General features: G+C 34.1%; 1 protein-coding gene across 1 annotated transcript in view; it reads right to left on the bottom strand.

Moving 5' to 3' along the window:
• Window positions 1-17,484, bottom strand: part of LOC141550620 (band 4.1-like protein 4A) — a 158,278-nt gene that overhangs the window by 19,530 nt on the left and 121,264 nt on the right. The window contains exons 13-15 of the mRNA XM_074281448.1: window positions 7,752-7,830; window positions 5,461-5,544; window positions 3,874-3,987 (exon numbers count right to left, since the gene is read on the bottom strand). Of these exons, the coding sequence (XP_074137549.1) occupies window positions 3,874-3,987; window positions 5,461-5,544; window positions 7,752-7,830 (277 nt within the window). The remainder of the gene's footprint in view (window positions 1-3,873; window positions 3,988-5,460; window positions 5,545-7,751; window positions 7,831-17,484) is intronic.

Here is a 17,484-nt window from a genome sequence, read left to right as displayed (position 1 = left end):
TGAGTTCTAGGTCATATATAACAAGGAAATAGTTTGATCTTAATGAGTACTTTATGTAATTTATCTTTACTGTTTTCTTTATATTTCTTCTAGATCTTTTATATTGGATTTTCCATTGAGTTCTGATCTTTTTGTTACAAATACATGAAAGTCTTTTAGTTTCTCAAGTATCCTTTTTTTTTTTTTTTTTTTTTCCATTTAGTTCTATACTCAATTTTGCTGGGTAAGTTATTTTTGGACACAACCCCAGCTCTTTTACATTTCAAAATATAATGCTCCAGGACTTATCACTTTTTATTATAAAAGCTGCTAGGTCTTCTGAAATCCTGACTATATTACTGCAGTATTTAAATTGTTTTGTTTTGTTTTGTTTTTTCTTGTTGCATGTGATTTTATCCTCTTAACCTAGGAATTTTGAAAGTTGGCTATGACATTCTTGTAAGTTTTCCTCTTGGGATCTCTTTCAATTGATGAATGGTAGACTTTTTTTTTTTTTTTTTTTCTATTTTTACTTTACCCTTTTGTCCCAGAATTTCAGGACAGATTTCCTTGATAATTTCTTGTAATCCAGAGGGTTTTTTTTTTTTAAACCATAATTTCCAGGTAGTGTAAGAATTCTTATAATGTTTCTTTTAGATCTTTTCAGCAAATCAGTTGTTTTTTTTTCTAACGAGATGTTTCAGATTTTCTTTTATTTTTCTATTTTTATTATTCCTTGATGTTTTATAACATGATTCAATTCTACTTGCCTAATTTTAGTTTTCTAGGAGTTTTTTTTTTTTCTTCCTTAAGATTTTGAACCTTTTTAAATAATTGGTTAAAATTTTCTTAGATTCCTTTTTTTCCCCCCTAATTTTTCCTTGATTTTTCTTATTTGATTTTTGAATTCCTCTTTAATTTCTTCCATTTGACTATTTTATTTTCAGCTGCTTATCATTATAATTAAGTTTTAATTTGATTGTCTTACACATGTATTTGGGACACTTAGATGATCTAGCAGATAAAGTACTGGACCTGGAGTCAGCACATCCAGTTCAAAAACACTCTAAGACATTTACTAGCCCTGTAACCCTAAGCAAGATCATTTCACTTTTGTCTGCCTCAGTTTCCTCAACTGTAAAATAATGACACTGGAGAGGAAATGCAAAACCACTCTAAAATCTTTGTCAAGAAAACCCCATAAAAAATAGGGCCATAAAGAGTTTTCCAGACTGAAGAAAAACATATGCTAATTGTTAAAATAACTTGAAAGGATATAGAAGATATAAGATGCTCTGTATTCTTAGATGTAAATTTTCTTGTTGTGATAAACTGAATACCTCTCAGAGATCATACTACCAGGAGGTATTTTGTAAACTTCTGATTATGCAAAGTTATGCTTAGATAACTATGCAGCCTAACAGAAAGTGAAACAACAATTTGTAATCTCAAAGCAAGTGCTATTTTGGGAGTCATTTGGCTCATTCCAGATTCCCAGACCTTAAATGGAAGGCCCATTACTCCTCTTTCAATTCCTTTTTATTTCTGTGACTGATTAATTCAGTCTCAGTATACAGCTCATAATTGTTTCCTAATCATGCTCCATTCAGATATCTAGCCTTTTTTTAAAATTTTAAAATCATTAACATTAGCAAGGAGTTTTATAAAACTATATCTAGTTTGTTTGCTATTAACTTTGTACAAAAAAAAAAAAAGTTGGGAGATGGAAGGTTAAGGATCTTAGAAATGAAGTCACAAGAGGTGGAAGGTAGAAAAAAAAAAAAGAGCTTCACACTTATAGCTCAGCAACTCAGGATAAGTAATGTGAGAAGTAATTCATTTGAATATGCTTAGAAGAATTGCACATGTTTAACCTATATGGGTTACTTGCTATCTAGGGAGAAGGGGAAAGAGAAAGAAAAATTTGGAACACAAGGTTTTGCAAGGGTGAATGGTGAAAATTATCTCTGCATATATTTTGAGAAACAAAAAAGTATTATTATTAAATAAAAAAAGAAGTAATTCATTTTGACTCTTATTCTATTCCAATGAATATAAATCAATTTCATGGGATTATATCAAACTTCTGTATATTAGGTCCCAGAGCTGTGAGCTGCAAATTCTAAGTTCATTTGCTTAACTATAAGAAGTTAACTAAAGGCCCTCCACCATTGTTTTTCCTTGTCATGGTAAGCCTAGTGTAACAGAGATGATTCAACTACATGGAAAGTCTTCTAAAAATTTTTGTACTTCTGTACAAATCCCTGGTCCAATAGGAACATGGGACCATCTTAAGATCACTTAGATCACTACTTGAGATAACTTGTACCATTTCCTCCTGCCCAAAAGTAAGGGGAAGCCTGTCCATCTTGTATAGAGATATTCCTTACTTCACTCAAATTGTGACCCTGCTGACATGTTATTTTGCTTATTTTAGCTTATATATCACATACTAATCAATGGAATTATTCTGCAATAACTGGACTTTTAGTCTTATAAAAATAGAGTCCTGGAAGAAGAAGGCACCTCAGATCATGAGGAAGATCTGAGGTCCACTTCAATAGAGGGGACCACGGACCTTTTAATAAAGTGCCATTGGCTCAGAGATCTGCTCAGTCTCTTTATTGTAGATGGGATAATTTTAATCCCCACAGTTAGAATCATCATTTCTTTTTCATTTATTGACATTTTTAACATTCACTTTCAAACAGATCTGCACTCCTTCCTTAGAATCTTGATGCCATGTTTATCTAGTACAAGTTAAATACACACAATCCTGGTTAGGGAATGTTATACATATGAAGTAAACAGTTTCTTAACTTGCATAAGGCATTTAGATGGTACAGAGGAAGACTTGAGTTAAAATTGCAGTCACATTTAAACCAGATGTATAACCCTGGGCATGGCATCTAGCCTCTCAGCCTCAGTTTTCTCATTTGTAAAATGGGGATAATAATAGTACTTCCCTCAGAGCTGTTGGGAGGATATCTGAAATTTGTGAATCATATTGTAAATCTTAAAGTGATATATAAGTTATAACAATTATTTTTTTCATAAAGTTTTGAATATTTTTCATCCTGAATTTTAATATAGACAGTATATGTCTAAAAATTATAATTTGATTCCACAATTAGAAACTATTAGTATTGCCTTTTCTAGTCCTCAAGAAGATAAAGGGTTTCTCTTAGCTTCAAAAGTGAGATTGTCAGAGCCTCATTGTTATGTTATACTATTAATTAATATTTCAGTATTTCAGAGTCTGATTGTAATTTTTGGAAAGGATCAATACCTCTTAGAAAACTGTTTAGGTTAATTGGTGTAAAAGGCTGAAACTCTTGAGTTAATGCACTGGGGTAAGACAATCAAGCACTTGAGGCTAATTACTGATTGGACAATACTCTATAAGAATATGCTTGGAAAATGGCCCTTCCCACTATCCTGTGCTGGCCCTATCATTTGTTGTATACAGAGAATTGTGGGAGGGACTAAGAGGTGCAGGGAGACTAGCCAGGGTCACTTCTGCTAGGGAAATGACAAGGTGAGATCGCAGGGATTCTACTTGTCCTTTCTCTTCATTTCTATCACTAAAGACCAAGAATAAAGACTTTTGCTTATCCTGACTCCAGCTGATTCTAAGGCATCCAGGGTCCTAATAAGGTCGCCACAAATTGGTGTGAAAGCATATTTCTGATGAATGTTTCTTGTGGAGCTATTCTGGTGAAGCATTTGGTTGGCTCAAAGATTAAGTTTGGTGATTTTGTAAATCAGAGAAGACAGCTCAAAATATGGGAAGAAAAATCTATGGATGGATATAGTGAAATATGGAGAAATGTGAGGGGAAAAAAAGCCAGAGATTGTGACACAAGAATTTACAGGTTTATATGTTCTACTTACCTTCTCCTAATTGGCTGTCCAGGCTCGTGGTCACTACTTCCAGATGGGTTTCGTCTCCGTGAATAAGGAAACTTTGGTGATTTATTACGGTCATTAGAACAATTGTAGAGTCCTCTGGAGTTAAGAATATAATAGTAAACAATTAAAACCTGCAGATTCAACAATAATGCCCAGCCCAACCCAAAAAAATTTTTATAAGACTCCATTTTGTTTAAAAATAATATAATTTTCTAACCTGGCAAAGACAGCAAAAGAAATAAAACAACATGAGACAATGTTATTTATAGGAATAAACATATGAAATTAAATGGATATACCAAAAATACTTAGAACCTGACAAGAGGCCATAATGAAATTGTCTTTGTTATAAGCAATCCTAAGCTAAACATGGCTTTTAAAAATAAGTAATAATGACAAAAAGCATTATTATAATTTCATAGTGTTCTAAAGTTTTAAAGAGAACCCTTCCTCTTATAATAACTCTGTCAGATAGATAATACATGCATTTTAATTTACATATTAGGAAAATAAGATTAATTAACTGACAACCAGCTTGTAAGTATTGTTAGTGGATATGAATATATACCTTGTAAATTCTTACATTAACAATCAAACTTTCCATTAAATAATCATTGAAAAACAGAAAATTCTGATGAATCAGAATATTCTTGATATTAAGTATGGTTAATTAGCATATACTAATTTTTGTATAAGACTTTCCAGTAGTGTTTTATATTGTCATATGTTATGTTGAAATCTTTACTCAACCACTCCGGTTCCTGAAGGTTTAGAATCCTCATGATTTACATGCTGATAGCTAGCTGACAGATAATCAAATTTCCTTATTCGTATGATCTCCTTTGATACAGTCTATGGTTGAAAATGATAACAATGAGAATGTTTGTGGCAGCCCTCTTTGTGGTGTCCAGAAACAGGAAACTCCGTGGATGCCCATCACAGGAGAATGGCTGAATTATGGTATATGAATATTATGGAATATTATTGTTCTATAAGAAATGGTCAGCAGGTTGATTTCAGAAAAGCCTGGAGAGACTTCCATGAACTGATGCTGAGTGAAATGACCAGGACCGAGAGATCATTATATACTTCAACAACAATAATATATGATGACCAATTCTGATGGATGTGGCCCTCTTCAACAACGAGATGAACCAAATCAGTTCCAATAGAGCAGTAATGAACTGAACCAGCTACACCCAGCTAAAGAACTCTACGGGATGATTATGAATCACTACATAGAATTCCCAATCCCTCTATTTTTGTCTGCCTGCACATTGGATTTCCTTCACAGGCTAGTTGTACACTATTTCAAAGTCCAATTCTTTTTGTACAGCAAAACAACAGTTTGAACATGTATACATATATTGTATTTAATTTATACATTAACATATTTGACATGTATTGGTCAACCTGCCATCTGGGGGGGGAAGGAGAGGAAAAATTAGAACAAAAGGTTTGTCAATTGTCAATGTTGTAAAATTATCCATGCATATATCTGGTAAATAAAAACTGATATATATTAAAAAAAAAAAAAAAAAAGAAAACGATAACAATGATAAACTTTACCCCTGAGGTCCATTTTCTTCCCATGGTGCATTTGTTTTGCTTCTTTGGGTTTCAGGGCTATTTTCAAATTTTGACTTCTTAAAGCTTTTAATTGAAAAAGAAAAATCCAAATCAACACATAAAAGAGAAATTGAAAAAAAGCATTAATTAACATGCAAGTTTTTTATGTGACTTAAAATAATCTGTCATACTCTCAAGAATAATTTGTTTTCATTTCTGCTTATGCTGTTTCAATTCAGGAAGAATTAGACTTTAAACACTATAAGAAATTCCTATATATTCCTATACATATAGGAGAGGGATAAAGGAGCTAAACCTGCAATTTCCTATTGAGGCCAACTATTTGCTTTCTTATAGTGACAGGAATGTGCTTGGGTTCTAACCCTGGCTATACATTATAGTCCAATACCAAATGGACATTTTGTGGCCATATCTTGAAATTCCAAGAAGTGCTACATTGATTTTATCCAGTCATTTAAGACTAATGGCTAGGTTTTTCTCCTTTGTCCTTTCCAATGTGCTTTTGAAATCATGAGTTGGACCTTAGTTTATCATTGTTTTGATGTTTACTGCTTTGTGTTATAGTTTGATATCTGGTATTTCTGGGCTCTGCTGTTGTTCAGTCATTCAGTCATGTGCCATTCTTCTGAATGTTAGCTGGTAATGATCAAATAGAAGAAGGAAAGATTGGATATTGATGAATGCGAATGGATGAGAGTGGGTGATTTTAGTTCAGGTGAAAATTATATTTAGTATGTGGGCAAAAATCCCTTAAAGACATAGAGTAACCTCATAGACAATAAAAGGAGAAATGGTAATCAGATACAATCTCAAGCAATACGAGTCTATGTTCCACCAGGAATGTCAAAAAGGCCAAAGCTGATCATTATATGATAATCTACAACATCTTCTAGAAATAACATCAAGAAAAGATGTCATCTTCATCATAGGGAATTGGAAATCAAAGAAAATTGGAATAACAGGGAAGTTTGGTCTCGGAGTCCAAAATGAAGCATGACAGAGATTAATAGAGTTTTGTCAAGATAACTCTTTTATAGTCATGGCAATTATCCCTTTTCAATAGCCCCAAAGGTAATTCTTTACATGAACATCACGGGATGGCCAATATTGAAATCAGATTGATTATAACTTTGCAACCAAAGTTGAAGAAACTTTATGCAGTCAGTTTTTACAAGAGGTAGAGCTGATTGTGGTTCAAATCATACACTTAATATTTAGACTTGCAAATTGAAAGTAGGGAAAATCATCCATAGCTATGACCTATATTACTGATATAATAAATATAATAAATATTACTGATATAATATATAAAATTGTAGATACAAAACATGGAGTATTGGAATACATTGACTATATATATAGAATACAATTAAGTTTTTTATGTAGACTTGGCAACCATGTTCCCAATACAAAAGGCTTTTCAGGGAGAAAAGGGAAATCTTAAATATTAGCTAATGCATTGCTAGAGGGAAAAAATAAATCATAAAAGAGATAAGAAAGGATGCTAGGAGAGAGTGAGATAGAAAATGAAAGTGAAAAAGAAGTTTTGAGTTGTGGGTGACAAAACCACTTCTAATTCAGAGCAGACAGGCGCTGTACTTTTACATGGCAACATGTCAGATATATGTATTGTTCACAGGAATGATGTTGAAAAAGACTGAATTAATTTTGTACTGCTGAAGAGGCTTAAGGTTTGAATTTCATGAGAGATAATTTTTTTATTGATTTCTGTTTCTTACACCACCACAATATCCCATATATCCATTGATTTTTAGAGAGGGAAAAAATCAATATATTGGAAAAGTATAAAAACATGTGCAATGTGTAACATTTTGGACATCTCTCTACCAAGGTGGGGAAAGAGTGAAGGGGGACATGGGAGAAGGGAGGCATATCTTTTCAGATCTCTTCATTCAAGTCTCCCTTGATTTTTATAATTTTATTATATTTACTTTTGATATTTTGGTGTGTTGTTCGTTCGCTTACAGTATTGTATTTACAGTATTAGTATTTTCTAAATGTGCAAGTATCATGAAAAAAATTATTATTAGCATTATTGTAGGTATGGATTCCACACAACCCCTTTCCAATTCTCAATTCAATGATTCTATGTACCCTTGGAGAACAGTTATTGATTCATGAAAATTACAAATTTTATTTTAAAAAAATCAAATGACTAGATTCTTACCTTTGCTGACATTTAAAATAGGTGTCCTTCATCCCTATTCTAAGCTGTGATCTATTGTATTTCCTTGGTGATGTGCACTAACCTTTTAACTGGCAAGGGTGCAATAATTTTGGTGGTTCCTTCATTCACTCCATTTTCCATATTTGCTGTGTTGTTTGATCCTATTGTAAAAAAAAAAAAAAAAACAAAACAGAGAGAGAGAGAGAGAGAGAGAGAGAGAGAGAGAGAGAGAAAGAAGAAGAAGAAGAAGAAGAAGAAGAAGAAGAAGAAGAAGAAGAAGAAGAAGAATGAGAAAAAAAACTTTTTAATTAAAAAAACCACATTTATTAATTGCCTAATATGAGCCATGTGTTTAGATTTAGCCAGGGGCCAGGAATACATGACTTTGAAATTTGCTCTCTGATTTGCAACAACACTGTTACATGGTTTTGTGCATATTTAATTATCCTGTTTTAAAGAAAAGGACTATAGTATTTGCAAGAGACTTTATTAACATCAGACAAATTATTAGTGTTTTGGACTTGAAGTTAAATTGACAAATTCACTAATATGTATCATTTACTGATTCAAACTCTAGTGCTTTGCTTAGTATTTGAAAAGAGGTTAAGAGAAAGAGAAAAAGAGTGCCATTTAAGAAATTTCTGTGTAACATGTAATGATTCATAATTAAAATTTTTCTCTTCAGCAATATCATGCTGACCTTGATTTACCGCAAAAGATTGTTCTATCAAAAATAAAATCTATCCTTTAAAGAATATCAAGATGGCTCCCAATTACACTGAAATAGAATTTAACAGTATTTAAGCTAGACTCTTGTTTGCTGAGTACAATATAAATAACAATTAAGAAAACTAAGACATTTAATAAAAGCAATTCTTGTAGACAATAAGCTGAAGAACAGTTACCAAGTTTTAACAGCAGAGGGAGTTTTATTCACTGCAAGGAATTTTTCTGATAATTCATATATGACTCATTCAACTAATTTTTCTGATATTAGATAACTTAAATTTTGTAGATATTTATCCATTTCATTAATTGTGTTACATTTAAAGATTTAGACTTGCAAACTGAAAGTAGGGAAAATAGTTTCAATAACTTGCTGATTTCTGATTCTTTTATTGTATTGTGAATTTAAGTTGGCTTTACTCATGATCATTTTCAGCTTTTTTCATAACTTTGGTTTTCTCAATATGGTACTGATTTCACAGTTTTTTTAATTTTCAGAATAATAATTATTTGTGCTTTTATGACTTGTTGCTTTTTTAGATTTGTCTTCTGGTCAATTCCTGGATTCATTCTTTTTCTTTTGTTGATTGATATGTTCTAATGACTATTCTGGTTTCATTCCAGAAGTTTTGGTATGTTTCTTGTTATATTTTTTGTATTTTTCAAGGAAAATACTCCTGCTTTATCTTTCTCCCATATCTGATTACCCTCTTGACAGGGCAAGTAAAACAAATTCCACTGTAAAACAAAACAAAATTTAACCACTAGCTGTGTAAAAAAAAAAAAAAAAAAAAAAAAAAAAAAAAAATATATATATATATATATATATATATATATATATATATATATATTTAAATTTTATCACTTGGCTGTTAATCTGTTTTTTTTCTTTTGATGAAAGTGTTTATAAATATGAAATTTCCAAAATCTTTGATATGTTATCTCACTGTTTTCATTAATTTTAAGGAAATTTTCTATCACACCTATGATTTAAATGCTTGGAAGCCCATCACAGTTGCATATTTGTCCACTGTAAGATTAAAGTATTAAGTTTTAATCCCTTTTGGTTCAATATTTGTTCAGAATTCTTGCATGCAGTTTTTTCTGTCGAGTATTTCTGTTACCCTAGTAGCTTTTTATGGTATGATTAATTTTTTTTTTGTTCTATTGTGTATAACTAGAGATGTGGCAATGACCTACTAGAATAATCTGATCCCGAGGTGATAAAGGTCTGCCATTTAAACACATACTTATGATAAATGTTTGTAATTGATCTTGATGTAGTTTCTTTTGATATGATGAATGTCATTTCAAAGAAGCTACAATGATTTCAATATTAAGTAAACTGGATATCATTTGAATTTTAGCTTCATTGCTAATAAAGAATATACTTTCAGTGACAACCTCCCTCTTCCTTAAAGTAGTTTTAAAAGACTTAATCACAGACTTCATTACAACTAAATTTTCAGAAAAAGACTATTTAGCATCCCAAATTAATATGAATTATAAGAATCCAAAATATTAATTGCTTTTTGTAATTCTATATTCTCTTTTGTCCAGAATACAATACTGGGATTAAGGAGATGAGTAGTCTGGGTTCTATTGAAACCATTTTTATTCAAGTCAGATTTCTTCCTGTTCCTGTATTGACAAGATTATTAAAGTATACTTTTATTTCTTCATACAAACAGCCTTTTAAGATACTCTTGTTAATTCTACCCAGTCATAGGAGTTCAGTTAAACTGCTGTGATTATTCAAACAATTTGAAATAGAAAGGTTTTGGTTTGTATACAAATATACTTTATCACTTACAACTTTATTACAGCCACCTGAGTAAAATCATTCTAGCATACTGGATTTGAATTACTTAAGCAAAGGGAATTTTAGAAACAAAGATCTAGAGCTGGAAGTGATTTCATAAATTATTTTTTGTCTAATCTTTATGTATGAGAGCCAGCTAGGTGGCACAGGACAGGAAGATCTTACTTTGAATTCAGCCTCAGAAACTTGGTAGTGCTCTGATCTTGGGGAAAAAGTCATCTTGAGTAACTCTTAATGTTTAAACCTTTATCTTTGGATCCAGTACATAGCCAGCTTATAGGAAATGGCAGTCCTAAAAAAAATCTTTCTGCATTTGTAGTTAGATATGAGAATACTTCTATCTACCAATCTTGTCCTTAGGTGGAAGTTATTTATCAATTTCCTGCTCTCTTGATGTGTTAATAAACTACTTTTATTTTCCTTAATTTGTCATTGAAGACCTAAAAAAGCATTTCTTCTAAACAATTTGATGATTCCTATACGACCCTTTGCTCACATGCCTACTCCAGTTCTGCACTGGGCACTAGAGTAGGTATTCCAACCTTATCCAGTCATGAGTTGGAAACAACCCTCAGCATTCAGTCAGCCATGAAGTGTTCAGCTGTCTCCCCAAACTCAGATAGGATAAAGGGGAATAGGTATTCAGTCCAAAAATTAATTTAATCATTTGTTCAGAAAAATGCAGGAATAGGAGCAGAAAAGCGCAAAGACAGTGGTCTTGACCCAATGTCAAGTCACCAAGAAACAGGACGGTCAAGGCATAATGGTATCATTATTGGATCTGGACAAGTAAGCCTCCTGCTGCCTTATCCACTGGGTGACCTGTTATAAGATAAAGGAAAACTAGCAATGTCCAAAACTTGAAGGAAAGCTTAGGCTGGATTCCCTTTGTAGATAATTATAGTAAACATATATATCCAGATGAATTTAGGAGAATACAAAACCTTTGTCAGTTGTGCATGCTAAAATCCAGACTTGGGAGACCTAGAACCTAAGCTAATAGATTGGCCAGAATTTTCAAACAGAGACTGATCCTCCTTACCAATTCTATTAGCAGATCCTATCGGAACTACAGGGCTACCACCATATAATCTAGATGTCTCAGGAAAAAAAACAACAACAAAAAAAAAAAAACCTGACACCCTTAAGAGCCCTTTTTGTAGGGAATGATCAGAAGAAAATACACATCACCTTTTCATCAAGAAACATTGTATATAATGACAACAATCCACTCTACACTTTCAAACAGACCTAGTCCTTGTCATCAAAGAAAATAAGACATGAGAAGACACAGCCTTAAATAAGGATAAGAAAGTCCTATTCTGTGTGGTGAAGTTAGGATCATGTGGTCTCACTGGAATTAGAACAATGAGAGTGACTGGGGAATATTCGGGGAAACAAATGACTCTTTATTATATTTTAGATTAGTCAGCCCAACAACTAATAAATTGGGAGAAATTCCATGTCACTTAATTAAAAATTTAGATGAACACTGTGATTTTTTTCTGTATTCGTTTGCTCTCATTTAGAAATTTGTTTAGCTGAATCCAGAAAGTAAGCAAAGTTAAATTGCTTCATCTTATGTTAGTCAATCAGCAATTTTATAAATTCTGTCCCAGCTAGAGTGGGAAAACTATTAATGAGTTTATCAGGTGATTCAAGAAGAAAGTAGAAAAGACTAAGGATCAGAAAAGGAAATTTAGAAAGCAAGGGTTATCCCAGTATGCTTTTTTATAAAAGGATAAATAATTGCAATGATGATTGTTGTTAAGTAACTCCTCTAAAGGCTTTCTAATGATAAGGTCTAAAAGAATAATAGCTGTCTCAGAAAAAGTGACCTGAGTGCCTTGACTTCTAGTTATTGTAACTTAATTTTCATAATTATTTGTTATTATTATGTAAATTTACAGCTGTTCATTGTGATCCAGAAGAAGAAATTACTTTGATCTTCTACAGGAATCCAAGAAATTTCTGGCACCTCTGGTATCTTATTTACTTCCATGTTATGAAACTTATACTTCATGAGGTCATTCAAGCCAATCCTGTGCTATTGTAAATTAAAGAGAGATTGCCCCCTTGTGTATCAATTTAGAAGCTATTCAAAAACTCATAAATAGCTTATATCTATCTTGGGATGATAGGGATAGTTGTGTACTGTCAATGAGAAAGGCCTATATTTATAGGCCTATATGTTTAGTCTAGCATCTTTGAGCTATCAATGTCACCATCCTGACAGTCTCTCTGGTTCTGAATCTGTTTCTATTATCATCAAAATCCCCCGAGTATGAAAGAATATTCTCTTTGACTTGTAGCCTGTTTTTTTAAATTTTTTTTAAGAATTCTATTAGACCAATTCACTTTTTTGTTTTTTAAATTGAAGAGATTTCTCCAAGATTATTGTGAATCTCCTACTCTATTTGCAGAATTGCTTGATAAGAAACTACAAGAAGTGCATATCCACAAGATGTGCACCATCACAACTTTGACCCAATATGTTGTTGACGAATTCCTTTTGTACACAAAGAGTGGGTGAAGAATCTTTTTGTAGAAAGGACTGCCAGATCTCGCCTTTGAAGTTATAGTTTTCCTTGTATTACATCTTATATAGTTAGAGGTCCCTGAACAATGATGACTACCCTACCAACTTTGGGAGTCTTAAATTAAGACAAACTTTTTTTTTTCCTGTTTTGTGCAAGTACAGAGAGGGGTTACATCAAGAGTCTCACTGAAGTTGGAGCCCCATCAGAGAGCTCTTTATTAGTACTTGTGCTAGTGGAGGAAGTCACTGTGGAGTTTGTAAAAAGACCCAACCCCTTGTTCTTTCTGTTGCTGCCTTTTTTATTTCCAGTATAAGATTCAATCCTATCCCCCTCACTGGCAGGGTGGCTGCTTTTTAGGCAAAACTTTTTTCTGCTCCTAATCTCTCCACTCATGTTATAAATCCAGTCACTCCTTCCAGAACTCCTGAAGGAGGAGGTACCACATAACTATTCACTCACTGCCTCACCTCCACACACATTCCCTTGGAAGAGCCTGATCTCATGTTTACTTCTTCTTATGAAAATGGACTGGGAGTTACTGGGGGAGTAGTTCTGTACATATTATACATCTTTCCATTTTTGTGCTTCCTTTACCAAGCTGTAGATTGTGCTGTGGAGTCTGCCAAGTTCCTGACAAAGGAAAGCAGATAGTTCATGACTACTTATTAACCAACTCTTTCAAGCCCTTTTGCTCCCTGAGGCCATTTCTGTGATGCATCTTATGAGAATGGTCTTTTTTGCAAGATGGCAACTGGGTTGTGGCCACATGAATTGCCCCAGGGCCACTGAGAGCTGCCAAGCACTCTTCTTGACTATTCTTTCTTAGTCACTGGTGCTGAAATTGCTCAAGGATTAATGCTCAGGTATCTGCAATTCCATACCTAGGATTGTATTGAACTTTCAAGCTCATAGGTTATGAAATTCACCTCAACTCCCTACTCCTTCCTGATGAGTTGTTTTGTAGTCTCCCAACATGTGATCTTAAGTTGTTTTGTCAAAGAAAATCATCAGAAAGGGGGAGATTGTGGGAGTTCCTAACATTTTAACCTGCAGATTGACTTTAACTCTAGTTGCCATGGATTTTCACGATCTGTGTTTTGGTAATGCAGAGACTAATTAAATCCTTGGGTTGAGGCACTTTCAGTGACAATAAGCCAGAGCAGTAGAAAGGCATTTCATCAACGATATAATAAAGATTTAGCCTTCCATGTATACTACTGATAGCAACCAAGGGTCACCTTTTACCACAGAAATAAACTAAACATTGGAGGGAATTATATATCTAAGACCCTTGGGGAAAGCTATGCCAGGAAACAGTTAAAATGGTTTCATATATTTACCCTTGTGGTGGTCCACCTTCAAAATGGTAGTATAAATGGACTGTCACTTTGCCTTAATCTAGCCACCGCAGATGAAAGCCTGATTTCTCTGTCTAATTTTTTCACAGGAACTTGTCCATTTGAGTCAGGACACTACTTAGGGCTCACAACTTCAGGAAGGCACCTAGTCTCCAGCCCGTCTGAATGGACCTATCCAAGTCCTATAGGGCAGTCATACTGCCACAGTGTTCTTAATCACAGAATCACACACATCAGCTCATTTGAGGCCTTCCATGATTAATCTTGGTCCAGTTAAGGAAGAAAACCCTGAACAGCCTCTCCATCCAATTAAACTGAGAAAGCCCTTGGACACCAGTCAGTGTCTTTGGGCTGCTTGTTGATTTCACTTTAATAATTAGGACTTCACCTGAAATCCACATAAGTCTTTAGCCTTCTGGTGGGATCCTAAAGGATACTGCTCGGACTGTATTCTCCCACCCCTACTTCTACTTAGATACATCCTTCTCTGAGCCAGCAACACAGTATCAGACAAGGTGATTGTAACTATGTAGTGTCTGAAAGATCTAATGTTACAATCTCTTTTGGGGGACATGTGAGCATAGGATTAAATAGAACCAGACTAAAGAGTTCTAGCTTCTTCCAGTTAGCATCACAAGGTTTCTACTTGTGGCCATAAAACTGACTCTTGGTTCCCAACAGAAAGGTAGGTCTCAGGGATGGTGAGGTTTAGGTCACCATCATTACCTGTAGGCACTCATAATTCAATGAGGTGAAAATCTGTTGATAGTCACAAAATTCTGTGAATAAGTTTCTACAATCTTCTGTCAACAAAAATAGGAGAGCCATGGAAGAGCTCAACACTGAGGTAATTAGTTGTGTGAGGACTGTATGTAGCATTCAAAATCTTCTAACACTATTCTTCCTCCTGCCTGACAAGGGGGTTGTGTGTGCCTTTGTAGAGCAGAAATACTCTAGCACAAGGGTCACCGATAATTTAGATAACATTCATGGTCATAAAGGTTGGAGAGAGTTTCAGAAGGAGAAAGATCAACTCTGTACCTTTCGGGGTAGTTAACTTATTGGCTTCTTGAATTTTTATGGATCGCCTACTTTCTTAATTATATGTTTGTGTTTATATTGCTTCCCATTATGCATCTCCCTTATTCTGAAATGAACTCCAAAAAGTCCTGATGATCCAGATCAGAAAGAGAAGTTACATCATGGTCATGTATCATGAATGTGGGTAGCATGTTACAACATCAGCCTGAGTGACACCATGTTTAAAAGGAAAGGTTGCCCTCACTGGAGTAAAAGGAGAGCCAAGCCCAGGCAGGTAGTATCTGGCCAAGCCAGCAGGAGGACCCTCATACCAGCATAGATCAGCAGTCCTAGCTCTTTCATAACAGACCAGCCCTCCAACTAAGACCTCCAGCTCTCCCAGCAGTATGAAAGGTCTGAACTCTGACACAGCAGATCACAGTGATCATGCCTGGTCTCTGAGAGAAAGAAGCTTGGGACAGAGTCTTCAATGGACCAAAAGCAGAGGCCAACTTTATAATCACAAAATGGGGGGGTGGGTGGGATTCTGGGAAGATGGAAGAGTAAGTTGGTAAATTTCAAGCTCTCCCTATTCCCCCTCCCCAAATAGAACAAATTTGTGTTTCAGGGTGAACATAGATTGATGAAAAACCAAGAACACTAGGGGCAGAACAGGGAGCCTCCAGGTAGAAGCCAAGAAGATTTGAAGAAAGTCATCTCCCCTACAGCATGTGGAAGGGGTCTGAGATTTTGAAGACTGAGGGAAGCTTGGCTAATTAGGAATGGCAGGAGCCAGCATACCCATGAGTGCAGAGACAGTGGGGCAGAAACACTGCTGGCTGTGGGCACTTGCTGTAGGGTAGAGCTTTTGATTTGGGGTTTCTGGTCGGAGTAGAAAGCTGAAGAAAAGCTTGAGGTATCATCCTTCTACTCCATGATTAGAGGTGCTTTACGCTAACATCTCTTATTTAAAAAATAATAATAAATTGTCAAAGAAGAAAGAACACCACCATAGAAACCTACTATGGGAACAGGGAAGACCAGGATTCATTTTCAGAGGAAGACACTAAAGTGAAAAAAGCTTCTACCCCAAAGAGTAATGTGAAATAGTTCCCTGTCCAGAGAGAACTTATAGAAGAACTCAAAAAAGAATTTAAAAATAAAATGAGATACTGAGAATTTTTTTTTAAATCCAAGAAAAACAAGATTATGAAAAAAGTCACCCAACTAGAAAAAGGAGATACAGAATCTTAAAAATGAAAATAATTCTTTGAAAATTAGAATTGGTATAGTAGATAGAGCAACAGCCCTTAAGTTAGAAGGACCTGAGTTCAAATCTGATACTTAACACTTCCTAGTTGTGTGATCCTGGGCAAGTCACTTAGCCCCAATTGCCTCAGCTAAGGAAAAAAAGAAAAGAAAAAGAAAATTAGAATTTCCAAAGGAAGTCAGTGAAGCTACGAGAGACCAAGAAATAACAAAATGGATTATAAAGAACAAAAAAATAGAACAGATGGTGAAACATCTTATTAGAAAAATGACAGATGTAGAGAACAAATCAAGAAGAGAAAATATAAGAATAGGATTGCCTGAAAGTTGTGATCAAAAAAAGAACACAATAATTATACTTACACAATAATGCAAGAAATAATCAAAGAAAATTGTCCTGGAGTGATAGAACATGAGGGAAAGTAGAAATAGAAAAAATTCACCATTCACTACCTCAATGAGATCCTTTTTAGAAAACACATAGGAATATTATTGCCAAATTTTGAAACCTCCAGATCAAAGAGAAAACTTGGCAAAAAACAATTCAAATATGCTGGAGCTGCAGTTAGAATTATACAGGACTCATCAGCAGCCACAATAAAAAGCCACTGATCCTAGAATCATATCAACTGACAATTAAAAGAACTATGCTTCCATCCATAAATATCATGGTCAGCAAAATTATCTATAATAAGATAATAATAAGAATGAGAAAAAATGTATATTCAATGAACTTGCACACTTGCAGATTTTCAGGACTTTCTATCAACCAAAGCTGAACGTAATAGAAAATTTAGTTTAGCCAATATCAAAAATCAATTTCTAGGAATTCAACATTGTTTATCTTTTTTTTTTAATATGGGAAATATATACATATGTTTAGGTTTCTTTTTGCTTTCTTACTGATTTTTTTTAAAAGTTGAAATCTGTTTCTAGGGCACAGGGGACATAATCCCAAGCTTTTATTTTGAAAGGGTCTCTTCCTGATTTTCCATTACACTGGGGCCAGCACTACTACAGATTTTTCCATTGCAGGGGATTGTCCTGGCTTAGTTCCACTTGTTATGCTGAGATTCAGGA

Source organism: Sminthopsis crassicaudata, chromosome 1 (assembly GCF_048593235.1).
Source record: "Sminthopsis crassicaudata isolate SCR6 chromosome 1, ASM4859323v1, whole genome shotgun sequence".
In the NCBI taxonomy this organism is placed as follows: Eukaryota; Metazoa; Chordata; class Mammalia; order Dasyuromorphia; family Dasyuridae; genus Sminthopsis; species Sminthopsis crassicaudata.
The sequence above is the reverse complement of the archived record's forward strand: the minus strand, read 5'-3'. Positions and strand labels throughout refer to the sequence as shown.